Source organism: Oncorhynchus nerka, linkage group LG15 (assembly GCF_034236695.1).
Source record: "Oncorhynchus nerka isolate Pitt River linkage group LG15, Oner_Uvic_2.0, whole genome shotgun sequence".
Lineage (NCBI taxonomy): Eukaryota > Metazoa > Chordata > Actinopteri > Salmoniformes > Salmonidae > Oncorhynchus > Oncorhynchus nerka.
The window spans coordinates 78,624,060-78,641,134 of NC_088410.1; the positions used below are offsets into that span (position 1 = coordinate 78,624,060).

The 17,075-nt window shown below is 44.9% G+C and overlaps 1 protein-coding gene across 1 annotated transcript in view; it reads right to left on the reverse strand.

The window, feature by feature from the left end:
• Positions 1-17,075, reverse strand: part of dnah1 (dynein, axonemal, heavy chain 1) — a 66,140-nt gene that overhangs the window by 29,689 nt on the left and 19,376 nt on the right. The window contains exons 24-42 of the mRNA XM_065000728.1: positions 14,697-14,837; positions 13,859-14,022; positions 13,599-13,712; positions 7,014-7,202; positions 5,276-5,381; positions 5,043-5,156; positions 4,775-4,924; positions 3,955-4,041; positions 3,670-3,856; positions 3,434-3,525; positions 3,165-3,319; positions 2,786-2,963; positions 2,486-2,680; positions 2,221-2,340; positions 1,816-2,079; positions 1,592-1,732; positions 1,295-1,455; positions 1,024-1,181; positions 760-933 (exon numbers count right to left, since the gene is read on the reverse strand). Of these exons, the coding sequence (XP_064856800.1) occupies positions 760-933; positions 1,024-1,181; positions 1,295-1,455; positions 1,592-1,732; positions 1,816-2,079; positions 2,221-2,340; positions 2,486-2,680; positions 2,786-2,963; positions 3,165-3,319; positions 3,434-3,525; positions 3,670-3,856; positions 3,955-4,041; positions 4,775-4,924; positions 5,043-5,156; positions 5,276-5,381; positions 7,014-7,202; positions 13,599-13,712; positions 13,859-14,022; positions 14,697-14,837 (2,890 nt within the window). The remainder of the gene's footprint in view (positions 1-759; positions 934-1,023; positions 1,182-1,294; positions 1,456-1,591; positions 1,733-1,815; positions 2,080-2,220; positions 2,341-2,485; positions 2,681-2,785; positions 2,964-3,164; positions 3,320-3,433; positions 3,526-3,669; positions 3,857-3,954; positions 4,042-4,774; positions 4,925-5,042; positions 5,157-5,275; positions 5,382-7,013; positions 7,203-13,598; positions 13,713-13,858; positions 14,023-14,696; positions 14,838-17,075) is intronic.

Below are 17,075 nucleotides of genomic sequence, written 5' to 3' on the forward strand. Positions count from 1 at the left end.
GTTGTTACACGTGGTCTGCCACTGCGAGGACGATCAGCTGTCTGTCCTGTCGCCATGTAGTGCTGTCTTAGGCATCTCACAGACATTGTGACATTGCCCTGGCCACAGACATGGCTATTTATTGACCTGGCCACATCTGCATTCCTTATGCCTCCTTGCAGCATGTCTAAGAATCGTTCATGCAGATGAGCAGGGACCTTGGGCATCTTTCTTTTGGTGTTTTTCAGTCAGTAGAAAGGTCTCTTTAGAGTCCTATGTTTTCATTACTGTGACCTTAATTGCCTACTGTCTGTAAGCTGTTAGTGTCTTAACGACCGTTCCACAGGTGCATGTTTATTAATTGTTTATGGTTCTTTGAATAAACATGGGAAACAGTGTTTAAAGTCTTTACAATGAGGATCTGTGAAGTTATTTGGATTTTTACGAATTATCTTTGAAAGACAGGGTCCTGAAAAGGGGACATTTCTTTTTTGCTGAGTTTAAAATAATGATGCATGGTAACATATTTCTAGAGCGTCAGTCTTCTCTTTCTCTCTCTCCTTCTTCTGTCTCTCTGTCTCCCTCTCTGACTTACTCCCTGGTTCCTTTTTACTTATATTTCCATCTGTAAGAAAGCAACAAATATATTAGAAAGGATTGCAGCAACTTAACAAACTACCTCCTCAATGTGACTGGTGCCTCAACCATACCTAGCCACCCTCAACCCTTCACCAAAATGAACATCAGTTGGATACATTTTCGGCAGTCAGGCCGTCTCACCCATCCAGTTGCCCAGGATAGTAGAGAAGATCTTCTTCTTGCTGGCGTCCTCCATCTCAGTGAAGGAGAGGAAGTTAAAGTGGCGTGTGAAACGCTGGGTGATGGGGTTCCTGCCCCCTCCTGGGGGTCCCATAGCGCACGCAAAGTTGATGTCTACCAGGTGTTTAAAAGTGCCTGCAGGACAAAGCAGAGTTCAACGTGGTGGCCTTCACAGAGCCATGGGAGCTAGATGTGCAGACTCAGCTTTGGAGGAAGGGTCCTCACCTATCTGCTTCCTGTCATACCAGCCTCCATGGTCCATCCACTGGCGGAGAAGCTCAATGGGGGGCTGGGCCCCGTAGGTCTCCAGAATGGGCATGTTCAGGTCATCAATGAAGAAGATAAAATACTTCCCCAGGGGAGGCCCAAACACACCCTTACGCCTGACAAATACATGCTTTGGTTGGAGAGGTCAGTATATAAAGGAATGAGAATGCCTTTAGACATTACAGCACAGATCATACAGTACAAAGAGAGATGTTGGTAAAAGGCTTACCTCTTGTCCAGTTTGCTATCAATATAATCCTGTGTCTGGTTGGCTGAAGTACGAGCAGAGAACATAAGGAAGTGTGTAATGTACTCAGTAGGCATGTTCTTCAGCAGCTTGTCAGACATGGTCAGGGTCTTTCCTGTGCCGGTCGGTCCAATGCACAGCACCTGGTCAACACAGAGCCTCTGACTAAGAACAACTCTACTCACAGAAAGACTCCTCCATTACACTCACAAAAGCTTTCACCAGGAATGATACACTGATAATACACTATTTATGAGTGCCTTATTGGGCGGCACTTACAGGCTTCTTGTTAGACAGCAGCATATCCATCAGGAAGGAAATGCGGACTGTGTCTGGTGTGGGTACGATGATGTCAGAGTAGCTTGTCTCTGGCGTGATGACCACATTCTGGGCAGATTTCATCCAACTGACCCAGTGCACCTACTCAACAGGATGTATGTCACTTGTATGGCCCTTTATGTCTCTAAAGGTATTTCCAGAATGTTTGCTTTTCAAATGCTCACCTTCCTCCCTCTGTCCTCCTCCTCTTCGTCTCCCATGTTGCTGATTCCTGCATCATCAAGCTGGTAGTCATACACCAGGCCTTCCTCTGGAAAACACAACTCAACCTTCTCCTCTGCCATCTTGGCCCTGAGCCAAGCACTGAAGCGCTGGCAGCTGGGGGCATCCCCTGTGGCTCCCACACTCCACACCAGAGAGAAGATGAACCAGGGCTCAATCAGCTCCTTTAACCGGTCAAGCTTCTCCTGCAGAAGTGGCCTCTCCCCCTGGCCAAACACACAGTACATGACAGACTAGTCATCAAGAGATGAACATCTCCATCACCTCAGCTGATCACTCATCCCTTTTGTCTCCTGATGGTGGGTAGATTGTATGGGTGTTTGTGGCATGGAGTGGTGTTCACTGACCTCTCGATGGATAAAGGGTTGGAAGAAACAGTCCAGCAGTTTGAGCAGACTGCATGTGAGGTTGCTGTCCATGGAGAAGATTACCTCTTTCACAGATTTCCTTACAAACGTGATGGAATCCTAGAGACACACAGACTCAATTTTACCTGAGACCCAACAGAACAAGGCCTGACACAGCCAGACACTCACAACAACTAACGTATGATACAGTTGTAAAGTGGAATAAACATTAGTAAAATGCCTGTTGAGCGGCCCTCTATGTTACCTGGAGAAACCTGATGAAGAGGGAATTGAGCTGGTCTGTGTAGGGCCTCAGGGGTTCGGGGACCGTCCTCAGCCAGCACTCAGTGAAGGGCGTGAGGCCCAGGATGCTAGGCTCCAGGTACACCATCCCACAACGAGACACTGTGGCCGGGGACGCCACCGCCAGGTCCTGCACCTCAAACATCATCGTCTGCACCTGGAGGAGGATACACACATGTATTCTGAATGTGCATAACTGGTATGAGGTGTGGAACAAAATGAGAGAGGGAAAACTGACAGAAGAGATGTAAAGGTTTCTCACGTCTGTGAGCTTGATGATCTCTCCAGAGCTCAAGCAGAGTTTCTTATTGTCATCCAGCACAGTGTTCATGTTCTCGATCCACACAGCGTCCACTGGCCCATCAAACATGTACCACTTCTTCTCCTCGTCCATGGAGGACGACCCCCCACGGATCAGAGAGGACAGGATACCATCCGACCTGAAGGGAGACACACAGAGGGAGAAGAGGCATGAGTGTGTGTGCATGGATGTGTGAGAGTGTTCACAGGATATTCAATATGCTATCTACTGTATGTGTGTTTGTAATGTACCAGGTGTATAAGTGTTTATGTATTGTATGTGCCCAAATCTACATATGGCATGCGATGGTCTGTTATGTGCACATGGAGCAATTACTCACCATTCATGTGTCAATAGGTCAAACTCCCCGTAGAGCTGTCCCATGGTAATGGACTTGGGGTTGAGGACATAGGTCTGTACAGCCTCATAAACACCACCACTCACAGAGACCTGGCCCTGAAGAGCCGTCATCGCTTTCCCTAGGATCTCATAACACTGACACACAATCCAAGCCAATGGCAATATATTACATTCATTTGTAATACCAGAATCATCTTCAAATACATATCATGTGCTGCTGGTAAAGAGAGGTTTTTGGGGAATGCAGACCTTGGTTTTTCCGGAGCCGGACGGTCCCACCAACATCAGTCCATGCCTCACTACAGTAGTCTCATACAGCTGAATACACTTGGTGATGTATCCTGCATTTACACATGGGAAATGAAACCATGTTAAAAAATATATATAATTTCCCTCCTAATTTATACCTATATTCTAATCTCAATAGCACAGTATCACTAATAAGCAGTACAAAAACAAGCTGTGTGTCCCCATAGAGTACGAACCATCCACATCCTTGAGGTTCTTCTTGGCACACACATTGCGAATTGACTTCTCCAGGGTGCCGTAGTCGATGGGCTCCTCCCGTATCTTGGGGAAGAGATCGGACACAATGCCGTTGAAAAGCTTGAGGTCATCTTGGAGGAACTTGGGGACGTTGACGTCTCGTATGGCCCGTAGACAGATCAGTTCCTGGAAGTTAGAGGTGGGAGACAGGCCGATTACATCAGGCCGATTACATTATTGATAGCCTGGTCAGTGTATTTAGGCATATAAAGTGTTGTTCTAACCTCATTCATATCTTGATTCTCCCTCTTCAAGTTTCCAGCAGCAGAGATCACGGTCTTCACAGCTCTCATACCAAAGTCATAGTGATCCTGCACACATATACATCAGTCAAACTTTATCGTGGAGAAATTACATGATTATGTTAATAATACTGTTATTGCATCAAATGGTTGTTTTATGCAACAAAATAGGGTTCTTAGAACTCTATTGTGTCTGTGTGAACTGAGAGGAGCTTCTGAGATTTAACTCTAACAACTGATTTATGATGGTCTTGTCCTCTCTCGGAGCCCGCATTCTATAGAATGTGTTGGTGTTTATGTGCTGGGAGGTACCAGGGTGGAGATGGCTCCGGTATGGATAATGATGAGAGGAACTTTGTTTTGGGGGTCAGACCCTGGTTTCTACACAATGAGAACAGTCTTTACAGCAGATATAGTCTGCTGTAAATTATTAGTATCTTTCATACAAATCCTAACCTTGTGACCCATTCCATACATCTGTTGTTTGTCATGAACATTCAGGGCATGTACTTTGCTATAAAATGCTGTGGCTCAAATCTGCTCGTTGGGCTGTCAACGAATCACCTACGGGTGGGTCGTTGACCAGCTTCATTATTGCAATAATTTATTGATGTTATTAATACATTTTGAATAAAGTAATACCCTGATTGATGACTGACCTTGTCTCTACTCATTATTGATTATAATTTCCACGACAACTTTCACAAAGAAATACAGCACTGTATATAAAGCTTGACCCTCAATAAGGCATGATGCGGGTATGGGTACTGGGGCAAAGATTCTATGTAGACTAGGGTACCACCTGGGAGCTGAGCTGCTCGGAGGACAGTTTGAAGGTGGTGGTGATCTTCTTGGAGAGGACTTTAGCATCGCTGAAGCCAAAGGAGTAGAGAGAGATCTCAGCGATCATAGCATAATCAGGGACCATCATAGCAACAGGACGGAACAGAGCCTTAAGACAAACAGATAGAAAAATAATGTGTTACAGTCACACCTCAGTGCTTTGTTTTTACAATACCCTGCCAGGGATGTGAACTTTTAAATGTTTTTGGGCAATTTTATGTAGCTACCTTTAGGTTATCTGGTAGTTCAGTGCGGCCGGCATAACCAGGGTTCATGGTGATGAAAACAGCACAAGACGCAACAAGAGGGATCTCTTGCCCCTCAAACACAAATCGCTCTGCCTGAGAGACACAAACAAACGCAGGCACAGACATACAAATCTGTAATATTTTCATGCGTGTATGCACTTTTGACTGTGTACATGTTGTCTATGACTGTGTTTGTGTATGTTTTTGTTCACCCTCTGATGCTGGGCCTTATTGATGGTGGCGATTTGTTGGGCCACCACTGACAGCACCTCCACATCAATGCGGTTAAACTCATCAAAACATGCCCAGGCTCCAGAACTACAGGAGATACAGTAGATCACAGTAGCCCCACAAAACAATTTAAATACATTCAACAGGATATACAATGCATTTGGAAATTATTCAGACCCCTTCCTTTTTCCCACATTTTGTTCCGTTACAGTCTTATTCTAAAATGAATTGTATTTATTGTGTTTTTTCTTCATCATTCTACACACAATAACCCATAATGACAAAGCATAAACAGGTTTTTAGACATTTTTGCAAATGTATTAAAAATAAAAAACAGAAACCTTATTTATTTAAGTATTCAGACCCTTTGCTATGAGACTCGAAAGTGAGCTCAGCTGCATCCTGTTTCCATTGATCCATCCTTGAGATGTTTGTACAAATTGTTTGCAGTCCACCTGCGGTAAATTCAATTGATTAGACATGATTTGGAAAGGCACACACCTGTCTATATAAGGTCCCACAGTTCACAGTGCATGTCAGAGCAAAAACCAAGCCCTGAGGTCGAAGGAACTGTCCGTAGAGCTCCGAGACAGGATTGTGTCGAGTCACAGATCTGGGGAAGGGTACCAAAACATTTCTACAGCATTGAAGGTTCCCAATAACACAGTGGCCTCCATCATTCAATTTGTTTTCTAAATTGTAGTTTTTTTCTCTTTTGTTATTTTTCATTTATTATTATTATTTTACCCCCTTTTCTCCCCAATTTGTAGTTAAAGTCTTGTCCCATCGCTGCATCTCCCGTACAGACTTGGGAGAACACGGGTTTGTAGCGATGCCTCTAGCACTGCGATGCAGTGCCTTTGACCGCTGCGCCACTCGGCCTCCATCATTCTTAAATGAAAGAAGTTTGGAAACACCAAGACTCTTTTTTGCCAAACTGTGCAATCAGGGGGGAAGGGCCTTGGTCGGAGAGGTGAATAAGAACCCGATGGTCACTCTGACAGAGCTCCAGAGTTCCTCTGTGGAGATGGGATAACCTTCCAGAAAGATAACCATCTCTGCAGCACTCCATCAATCAGGCCTTCATGGTAGAGTGGCCAGATGGATGCCACTCCTCAGTAGTAGGCACGACAGTCCGCTTGCAGTTTGCCAAGAGGCACCTAAAGGACTACTAAATGCCAAACGTCACGTCTGGAAGAAACATGGACACATCCGTACGGTGAAGCACGAAGGTTCACCTTCCCACAGGACAATAACCCTGAGTGGCTTCGGGACAAGTCTATGATTGTCCTTGAGTGGCCCAGACAGGGCCCAGACTTGAACCCAATTGAACATCTCTGGAGAAAAGTGAAAATAGCTGTGAAGCTGCACTCCCCATCCAACCTGACAGAGCTTGAGAGGATCTGCAGACAAGAATGGGAAAAAAACTCCCCAAATACAGGTGCCAAGACGTTATACCCAAGAAGACTCAAGGCTGTGATCGCTGCTAAAAGTGCATCAACAATGTACTGAGTAAAGGGTCTGAATATTTATGGAATGTAATATTTCAGTGTTTTGTTTTTAATAAATGTGCTAAAAATTGCTTTGTCATTATGGGGTCTTGTGTGTAGATTGATGAGGAGAAAATACAATTTTATTAATTTTAGAAAAAGGCTTGTGTTCTTTGTAGCACATACAAGTTATATTTATACCAGTTTGGTGTTTTATATAAGGACTAACCTGGCCAGTCCCTTGAGGAACTTGCCCATGGCGATGAAGTCCAGCTGATCCGAGCAGTTGAAGACTACAGTCTGGATAGCCAGGGCTTTCCCCAAGTCTTTAGTGGTCTCTGTCTTCCCTGTTCCTGCTGGACCCGCAGGGGCCCCTCCGAACTTCAGGTGCAGTGCCCCTGTCAGGGTCAGGTAGCACCTGAGAGGGGGAGGGAGCAAGGGGTGAGACCATAGACTCACAAACCCTAAATCCTTTATCGAACAGCCATGTGCAAGTATATCAGTCCCCAGTGTTTTCATCAACTGGTTTTAGCTTATTGTAGCCTGCCTGCTGCTAGCTTCACTGACAAACACTGGGATGGAATTTTATCTCCTGCTAGCTATAGATTTTAGGCACTGCACTTATAAACAGTGTGTAGCTTGTCACTTATTTACGATAGTTTAACAGCTTGCTGATAAGTTGTAGACATGTTCCCAGCAGCCAGTCTGTATTTCAGCATGTTTCCAAAGCACCAATTGCTATGTTGTAACATTGGGGGGGCAGATAAATGCACAGCTCAGCCTCAGACTCGATACTGTACAGACTCACGGCAGAGCACGTTGCTTACTGCTTCATTAAAAATCATTCATTGAGATAAAATAATGTTACTAAAATAGCAAGGTAACTAGCTAGTGTAACAGTATAACTTTAGACCGTCCCCTCGCCCATACCCGGGCGCGAACCAGGGACCCTCTGCACACATCAACAACAGTCACCCACGAAGCATCGCTGCCCATCGCTCCACAAAAGCCACTGCCCTTGCAGAGCAAGGAGAACCACTACTTCAGGGTCTCAGAGCAAGTGACGTCACCGATTGAAACGCTATTTAGCGCGCACCACCGCTGGCTAGCTAGCCGTTTCACATCCGTTACACTAGCTTGCGTATAGAAGCATCAGTGCATTTTACAGTAACTAGCTAGCATGCTTATAGAAGGAGAATTGCATTTAGTGTTGCACTAGCTGGTTGGTTAGCTTCCCTTTCGTTCATATAAGTCAGTGACTGGCTCAGGCTCAGCTAGCAAGGTAATCAACACCTGCGATTACTGTATGCCTCGCTGTATGTCTCTCTCAAATGTCAATATGCCTTGTATACTGTTGTTCAGGTTAGTTATCATTGTTTTAGTTTACAATGGAGCCCCTAGTTCCACTCTTCATACCCCTGATACCTCCTTTGTCCCACCTCCCACACATGTGGTGACCTCACCCATTACAACCAGCATGTCCAGAGATACAACCTCTCTTATCATCACCCAGTGCCTGGGCTTACCTCCGCTGTACCCGCACCCCACCATACCCCTGTCTGCGCATTATGCCCTGAATATATTCTACCATGCCCAGAAATCTGCTCCTTTTATTCTTTGTCCCCAACGCTCTAGGCGACCAGTTTTGATAGCCTTTAGCCGCACCCTCATACTACTCCTCCTCTGTTCCGCGGGTGATGTGGAGGTAAACCCAGGCCCTGCATGTCCCCAGGCACCCTCATTTGTTGACTTCTGTGATCGAAAAAGCCTTAGTTTCATGCATGTCAATATCAGAAGCCTCCTCCCTAAGTTTGTTTTACTCACTGCTTTAGCACACTCTGCTAACCCTGATGTCCTTGCCGTGTCTGAATCCTGGCTCAGGAAGGCCACCAAAAATTCTGAGATTTCCATACCCAACTATAACATTTTCCGTCAAGATAGAACTGCCAAAGGGGGAGGAGTTGCAGTCTACTGCAGAGATAGCCTGCAAAGTAATGTCACACTTTCCAGGTCCATACCCAAACAGTTCGAACTACTAATTTTAATTTAAAAAATTACTCTCTCCAGAAATAAGTCTCTCACTGTTGCCGCCTGCTACCGACCCCCCTCAGCTCCCAGCTGTGCCCTGAACACCATCTGTGAATTGATCGCCCCCCATCTAGCTTCAGAGTTTGTTCTGTTAGGTGACCTAAACTGGGATATGCTTAACACCCCGGCAGTCCTACAATCTAAGCTAGATGCCCTCAAACTCACACAAATCATCAAGGAACCCACCAGGTACAACCCTAAATCTGTAAACAAGGGCACCCTCATAGACGTCATCCTGACCAACTGGCCCTCCAAATACACCTCCGCTGTCTTCAACCAGGATCTCAGCGATCACTGCCTCATTGCCTGTATCTGCTACGGATCCGCAGTCAAACGACCACCCCTCATCACTGTCAAACGCTCCCTAAAACACTTCTGTGAGCAGGCCTTTCTAATCGACCTGGCCCGGGTATCCTGGAAGGATATTGACCTCATCCCGTCAGTTGAGGATGCCTGGTCATTCTTTAAAAGTAACTTCCTCACCATTTTAGATAAGCATGCTCCGTTCAAAAAATGCAGAACCAAGAACAGATATAGCCCTTGGTTCACTCCAGACCTGACTGCCCTCGACCAGCACAAAAACATCCTGTGGCGGACTGCAATAGCATCGAATAGTCCCCGCGATATGCAACTGTTCAGGGAAGTCAGGAACCAATACACGCAGTCAGTCAGGAAAGCAAAGGCCAGCTTCTTCAGGCAGAAATTTGGATCCTGTAGCTCTAACTCCAAAAAGTTCTGGGACACTGTAAAGTCCATGGAGAACAAGAGCACCTCCTCCCAGCTGCCCACTGCACTGAGGCTAGGTAACACGGTCACCACCGATAAATCCATGATTATCGAAAACTTCAACAAGCATTTCTCAACGGCTGGCCATGCCTTCCTCCTGGCTACTCCAACCTCGGCCAACAGCCCCGCCCCCCCCCCCCCCGCAGCTACTCGCCCAAGCCTCTCCAGGTTCTCCTTTACCCAAATCCAGATAGCAGATGTTCTGAAAGAGCTGCAAAACCTGGATCCGTACAAATCAGCTGGGCTTGACAATCTGGACCCTCTATTTCTGAAACTATCCGCCGCCATTGTCGCAACCCCTATTACCAGCCTGTTCAACCTCTCTTTCATATCGTCTGAGATCCCCAAGGATTGGAAAGCTGCCGCAGTCATCCCCCTCTTCAAAGGGGGAGACACCCTGGACCCAAACTGTTACAGACCTATATCCATCCTGCCCTGCCTATCTAAGGTCTTCGAAAGCCAAGTCAACAAACAGGTCACTGACCATCTCGAATCCCACCGTACCTTCTCCACTGTGCAATCTGGTTTCCGAGCCGGTCACGGGTGCACCTCAGCCACGCTCAAGGTACTAAACGATATCATAACCGCCATCGATAAAAGACAGTATTGTGCAGCCGTCTTCATCGACCTTGCCAAGGCTTTCGACTCTGTCAATCACCATATTCTTATCGGCAGTCTCAGTAGACTCGGTTTTTCTAATGACTGCCTTGCCTGGTTCACCAACTACTTTGCAGACAGAGTTCAGTGTGTCAAATCGGAGGGCATGCTGTCCGGTCCTCTGGCAGTCTCTATGGGGGTGCCCACAGGGTTCAATTCTCGGGCCGACTCTTTTCTCTGTATATATCAATGATGTTGCTCTTGCTGCGGGCGATTCCCTGATCCACCTCTACGCAGACGACACCATTCTGTATACTTCCGGCCCGTCCTTGGACACTGTGCTATCTAACCTCCAAACGAGCTTCAATGCCATACAACACTCCTTCCGTGGCCTCCAACTGCTCTTAAACGCTAGTAAAACCAAATGCATGGTTTTCAACCGTTCGCTGCCTGCACCCGCACGCCCGACTAGCATCACCACCCTGGATGGTTCCGACCTAGAATATGTAGACATCTATAAGTACCTAGGTGTCTGGCTAGACTGTAAACTCTCCTTCCAGACTCATATCAAACATTCTATTCCACAACAAAGCCTCCTTCAATCACGCCGCCAAACTTACCCTAGTAAAACTGACTATCCTACCGATCCTCGACTTCGGCGATGTCATCTACAAAATAGCTTCCAACACTCTACTAAGCAAACTGGATGCAGTTTATCACAGTGCCATCCGTTTTGTTACTAAAGCACCTTATACCACCCACCACTGCGACCTGTATGCTCTAGTCGGCTGGCCCTCGCTACATATTCGTCGCCAGACCCACTGGCTCCAGGTCATCTACACCGTGCTTCTACACCTGCATTGCTTGCTGTTTGGGGTTTTAGGCTGGGTTTCTGTACAGCACTTTGAGATATCAGCTGATGTACGAAGGGCTATATAAATACATTTGATTTGATTTGATCTGATCTACAAGTCCATGCTAGGTAAAGCTCCGCCTTATCTCAGTTCACTGGTCACGATGGCAACACCCACCCGTAGCACACGCTCCAGCAGGTGTATCTCACTGATCATCCCTAAAGCCAACACCTCATTTGGCCGCCTTTCATTCCAGTTCTCTGCTGCCTGTGACTGGAACAAATTGCAAAAATCGCTGAAGTTGGAGACTTTTATCTCTCTCACCAACTTCAAACATCTGCTATCTGAGCAGCTAACCGATCGCTGCAGCTGTACATAGTCTATCGGTAAATAGCCCACCCAATTTTACCTACCTCATCCCCATACTGTTTTTATTTATTTACTTTTCTGCTCTTTTGCACACCAATATCTCTACCTGTACATGACCATCTGATCATTTATCACTCCAGTGTTAATCTGTAAAATAAGTAATTATTCGCCTACCTCCTCATGCCTTTTGCACACAATGTATATACCGTAATTGCTGGACTATAAGCCGCTACTTTATTCCCACGCTTTGAACCTCGCATACAATGACGCTGCTAATTTATGGATTTTTCCTGCTTTCACAAGATTCATGCCGCCAAAAAACTGAGCACCGTCACATAATGTGACGTAAAATCGAACGCGCTCAAACTTCCCATCATTCTGATTACGGTAGTAATTTTGTCACCCTCATCATGGCAAAGACACGGAGAAATGCATATGATGCAGCTTTCAAGTTGAAGGCGATCGATCTGGCTGTTGGAAAAGGAAAGAGAGCTGCTGCACGGGAGCTTGGCCTTAATGAGTCGATTATAAGACTTTGTAAACAGCAGCGTGAGGAACTGACTCAGTGCAAAAAAACAACAAACCTTTCAGAGGGAAGAAAAGCAGATGGCCCAAAGTATTTGCAGCCACTCGACATCAGTGTAAATCCTGCATTTAAGGTGGCGCTCCGTGTTCAGTGGGAGGCTTGGATGACAAGTGGGGAGAAATCCTTCACTAAAACGGGCTGCATGCGAAGAGCATTTTATGGTCAAGTCTGCCAGTGGGTCCTGACAGCGTGGAGCATTGTCAAAAAATCCACTATCATCAACGGGTTTCGAAAGGCTGGACTGCTGCGTGTCGAAGGGGCAGCATGAGCTCAGCGGGGTATTTGCCTCCGGATGAAAGTGACGAGAGCGACAATGAAAACGATCCAACATCGGATGAAGCAATTCTGAGGCTATTCATCTCCGACACCGAAGGAGATGACTTCAGTGGTTTCAGTGCACAGGAGGAGGAAGATAGTGACCAAGTTAATTTGTTTCAATGTACCGGTAGGCACCTGCGGCTTATAGACATGTGCGGCGTATTTATGTACAAAATACATATTTTTTAATAATTCAGTGGGTGCGGTTTATATTCAGGTGCGCTTAATAGTCCAGCAATTACGGTAGACATTTTTTTTCTACTGTGTTATTGACTTGTTAATTTTTTACTCCATGTGTAACTCTGTGTTGTCTGTTCACACTGCTATGCTTTATCTTGGCCAGGTCGCAGTTGCAAATGAGGACTTGTTCTCAACTAGCCTACCTGGTTAAATAAAGGTGAAATAAAAAAATTATGGACAAGTTTTCATGTACATGATCAGAAATACACTGGACTACTTTGCTAGGTGTAAACAGCTAGACTAAGACATCCTCAAAATTAAACTTGAAAATTAATTAATTACAGATTTCTTGATTTATTCTGACTGCTTTTGAGGGCGACGTAGTAGTGACTGTTGATGCTAGGTAACATGCTAAGATTCATGGGAAGAAGTTGCTACCAAGGGTGCAGTCGGCATAGGATGCCCACTAAATAAAGAGGCTTCCAAAAGGCGCCGTGGAGCCCTTGATGACTCGACAACTAGCGTTTGAGATTGACTCGTGAACACACATATCGAGTGATCGAGTGCTTGAAGTGCTCAAAGTGGTCGGTTTGAGTGACATTCAGCTTTAGATAAACATTGCATCATTGTATCTATCCCATTACGGCGTCTGTGAGAGCATCGCCAGCACCATTGAGGCCGTCTCCATTTTGAAGTAGTCCATTTTCTACTTCTACTACTTCTATGAGTTGGCAAACAAAGGGTGCACACTGCCACCTTTTGTGTGTTGTTTGAACACGTTTAAAGCCAAGGTTGGCGATTTACTGCCAACTGCAGTTATGGAATGTTTCATCACAAGTATAATTCATGGGCTGATCCTTCCTGGTCATCTAAATGGAATTGACTACTTCAAAATGGGGAAAGTCCTCAATGGCGCTGCCTATGCTAAAACGGGCTTTTGGGCACTAGACTCCTCAATCTATCTCTATGGGTGAGACATGCTTTCATAACAAGGGCGGGAGTCATTGAGACCCAATGAAGGGTAGCCAAAGCTTACCGGTCTGTGAGTGGGGTGATGACCAGGCGTCCTGAGTTGCCCAGGTACTCATATCCATAGAGGAACTCTGCGTTCACCGCCCGGATATACAGGTCATTTCGAGCCCAGTAATACCTAGAAACAAATATTAATTAAGAATCTGGAATGTTCACAGATTTTTGCATGTCATCTGCACACAATGGTTCAACCCAAATTGTTAGCTCTTTAAGGCAGAAGTACATCATATGAGCAGCAGGTATATTTTGTTGGGCAGGTCAAACCTGAGCTGGCTGATCCACTCAAAGTCATTGATGCTGGAGACGCCCTCCTCTACCAGCTTGGCTGCCACGTCCTTTGCATGGACCTCTATGACGATGAGGGCAGACAGAACGGCTCTCTGCATCTTAGACAGGCGGCCCCTCACCAGCTGCACCAGGTCTCCCAGCTACACCATAACAAAGGGGAGGACACTGTCAGTCACATATTCTCTTTCACATTCTTCACAATGATATCATAGCCCATTGAAGCAATACTGATGGTCCCAGTTGGTTCAGTAGGTAGATCATGGCGCTTGCAACACCAGGGTTGTGGGTTTGATTCCCACAGAGAAAAAAGTATGAACATTTATGCACTCACTCTACTGTAAGTCCCTCTGGATAAGAGCGTCTACTAAATTACTAAAATTTCAAATGTTTTCCATGCACATCTGAACTTCAGCTACAAATTAGACAGGTTGGTTGTTTAGCAACAACTGACTTGTGTGCAACTATGGGCCAAATAGACGAGGTTAGCTTAGATTGACAACATGTAAGCTATATTTCCTCTCCAATGTTTATTGAAAACATAAATACATTTGCACAATAAGCACTTGTTGTCTCTCAAATACATTGTTACAGTTGTTAGCTAGCTAGCACACTTTAGCAATAGTACTGACATGAAATCAGACAAAACACTTAAAAACAAGACACTTACGATTCCCCACGTGGCAGTTTCTTGTCATTCTTGCTAGCAATCTGGCCATCCAAAATCACAAAAATACACATGGTTTTCGTAACGTTGTCAACTAACCCATCTATAGCCAGGGTCTAGCCAAGCTTTGGGAAAACTTAGGATACAAACCTGTGTTTGTAGCTGGGGATAGAGTCGGTCAGTCAGGTCTCCCTGCTCCAGTGCATTTGACACCTCAGTGGTCCAGAAGGTCTGGCAGCCAGCGATCACCACCTGCCCAGGCCATGATAACACCCACTCTGTACGTGGTTGCTAAGGGGAAGGGACAGGAGGGCACACACACATCACAGTTGTCAGTGCGTTTCACAAAGCTTGGGCACTATTTGGAAAATCCAAAAACCTTAGCCCAGTGTAACAGATGACAATACAGTAAGACAAAATCATGTTTGAACTGTGTAGTTTTCTGTCAACCGGTTGATATATTGGTAGTTGTGTGTATTCATGGTTGCCAAGGGAAGTCAGGCTTCCCCCGAAAATGGACCAAGAAAAAAACGATCATATCCATGGATATATACAAAGAAATTTCAATTGAAAAACGGTAAAACAAAACAAAGTGCAGCTAGTTTGCAGTCTTTCCAGCTTCAGTTTGAAGTGATTGTGTTGTTAGATAGCTTCTCTGAACAACAGTGTCCTAACGAGTGAGCACATTTTCTATGCCAGGCGAAATCCCGCCTCATTAGCTCAATGTTCTGGCTGTAACATTATCCAAATAAATGTCACTAGAAAACAGCTTAAACAAATGCAAATACTTTGCTTTTATTCTGTCTGCACTTTAAGTTAGCCATAGTTGGCTAGATAGCAAGCAAAGGATAAGAACGTTGCTAGCCAGTATGTCAATGGAACATTTAGAAGGTATGACTGGGTCGCGTCCATAGATACAGAACAAAAAGACTGAAAGACTGGGTCACGTCTAAGGCAACAGAACTAATACAACGAACGACCAGAAAGCCTGGGTAGCAACCCTAGAAAGCCAAACAACACCCATGCCGATATATCCTCCAAACATCGCCTTTTTGGCCATTATCACTTAACCCCTCTTGGTGCACCGATCCCTTTAGCGGGATAATTTGTCAACATCCACTGAATTGCAGAGCGCCAAATTCAAATTAAATTACTAAAAATATTAAATTTTCATGAAATCACAAGTGCAATATACCAAAACACAGCGTAGCTTGTTGTTAATCCACCTGGCGTGTCAGATAAAAAAATGTAAAAAAGCTTTACAGTGAAAGCAAACCAAGCGTTTATGTGAGCACAGCTCTCTCAGCAGACAAAACATTACAAACAGCTAGCAGCAAAGTAGGCCCCACGAAAGTCAGAAAAGCAATAAAATTAATCGCTTACCTTTAATGATCTTCGGATGTTTGCACTCACGAGACTCCCAGTTACACAATAAATGTTTGTTTTGTTCGATAAAGATTATTTTTATATCCAAAAACCATTTCTTTGGCGCGTTTTGTTGAGTAATCCACAGGCTCGTGCAGGACACGACGGGCAGACACAAATTCCAAATAGTATCCGTAAAGTTCGTAGAAACATGCCAAACTTTTTTTATAATCAATCCTCAAGTTGTTTTTACAATAAATCATCGATAATATTTCAACCGGATGGTAGCTTTTTCAATAGGAAAGAGAGAAAATGTCTGCTCCAGCTGCTCGTGCATGCAAAACTCTGGGGACACACAGCTATCCACTGACGCGATGTGATCATTCTCGCTAATTCTTCAGAATAAAAGCCTGAAACTATGTCTAAAGACTGTTCACACTATGTGGAAGCCATAAGGAAAGGAATCTGGTTGATATCCCTTTAAATGGAGGGTAGGCATTCAATCGAACAGAGAGGTTTCAAAATAACAGCACTTCCTGGTTGGATTTTCCTCAGGTTTCCGCCTGCAATATCAGTTCTGTTATACTCACAGACAATATTTTGACAGTTTTGGAAACTTTAGAGTGTTTTCTATCCTAATCTGCCAATTATATGCATATTCTAGCTTCTGGGCCTGAGAAATAGGCCGTTTCATTTGGGCACGTTTTTCATCCAAACATCAAAATACTGCCCACTATTCTCAAGAGGTTAAGTATCTGATGCTGTCTGGCCTAAACATGTATGATATCATTGCCAACCACAGCATTGAATTCGATAGCAAGGGAAGCCAACAAGCATTTGGTCTCCCATGATAAAAACATTCTAAAATAATAGCCAATCAGCGTTGAGCTAAAATCAGTGAGCTCAACTGTGGTTGGCCCTGGCGAACCAAAAGAAAAGTGTCAAGGGAAGTCAGTTCGGAATTATCTTCACACCAATCACATCACATCAAAAGCATAACGTAATTGACAGAAAAAACTTGAATTGTTGCATCTCACTGTGTCGTTGTCTTCCGATGGCTGGCTAGCTAGCTAGTTAAAATCGTCCCTTTCCTAAATTAGCCATGGATGGAGATAAGGATTTGGACTTTTACTTAATTCTCCATACTGGCCAATGATTACAACG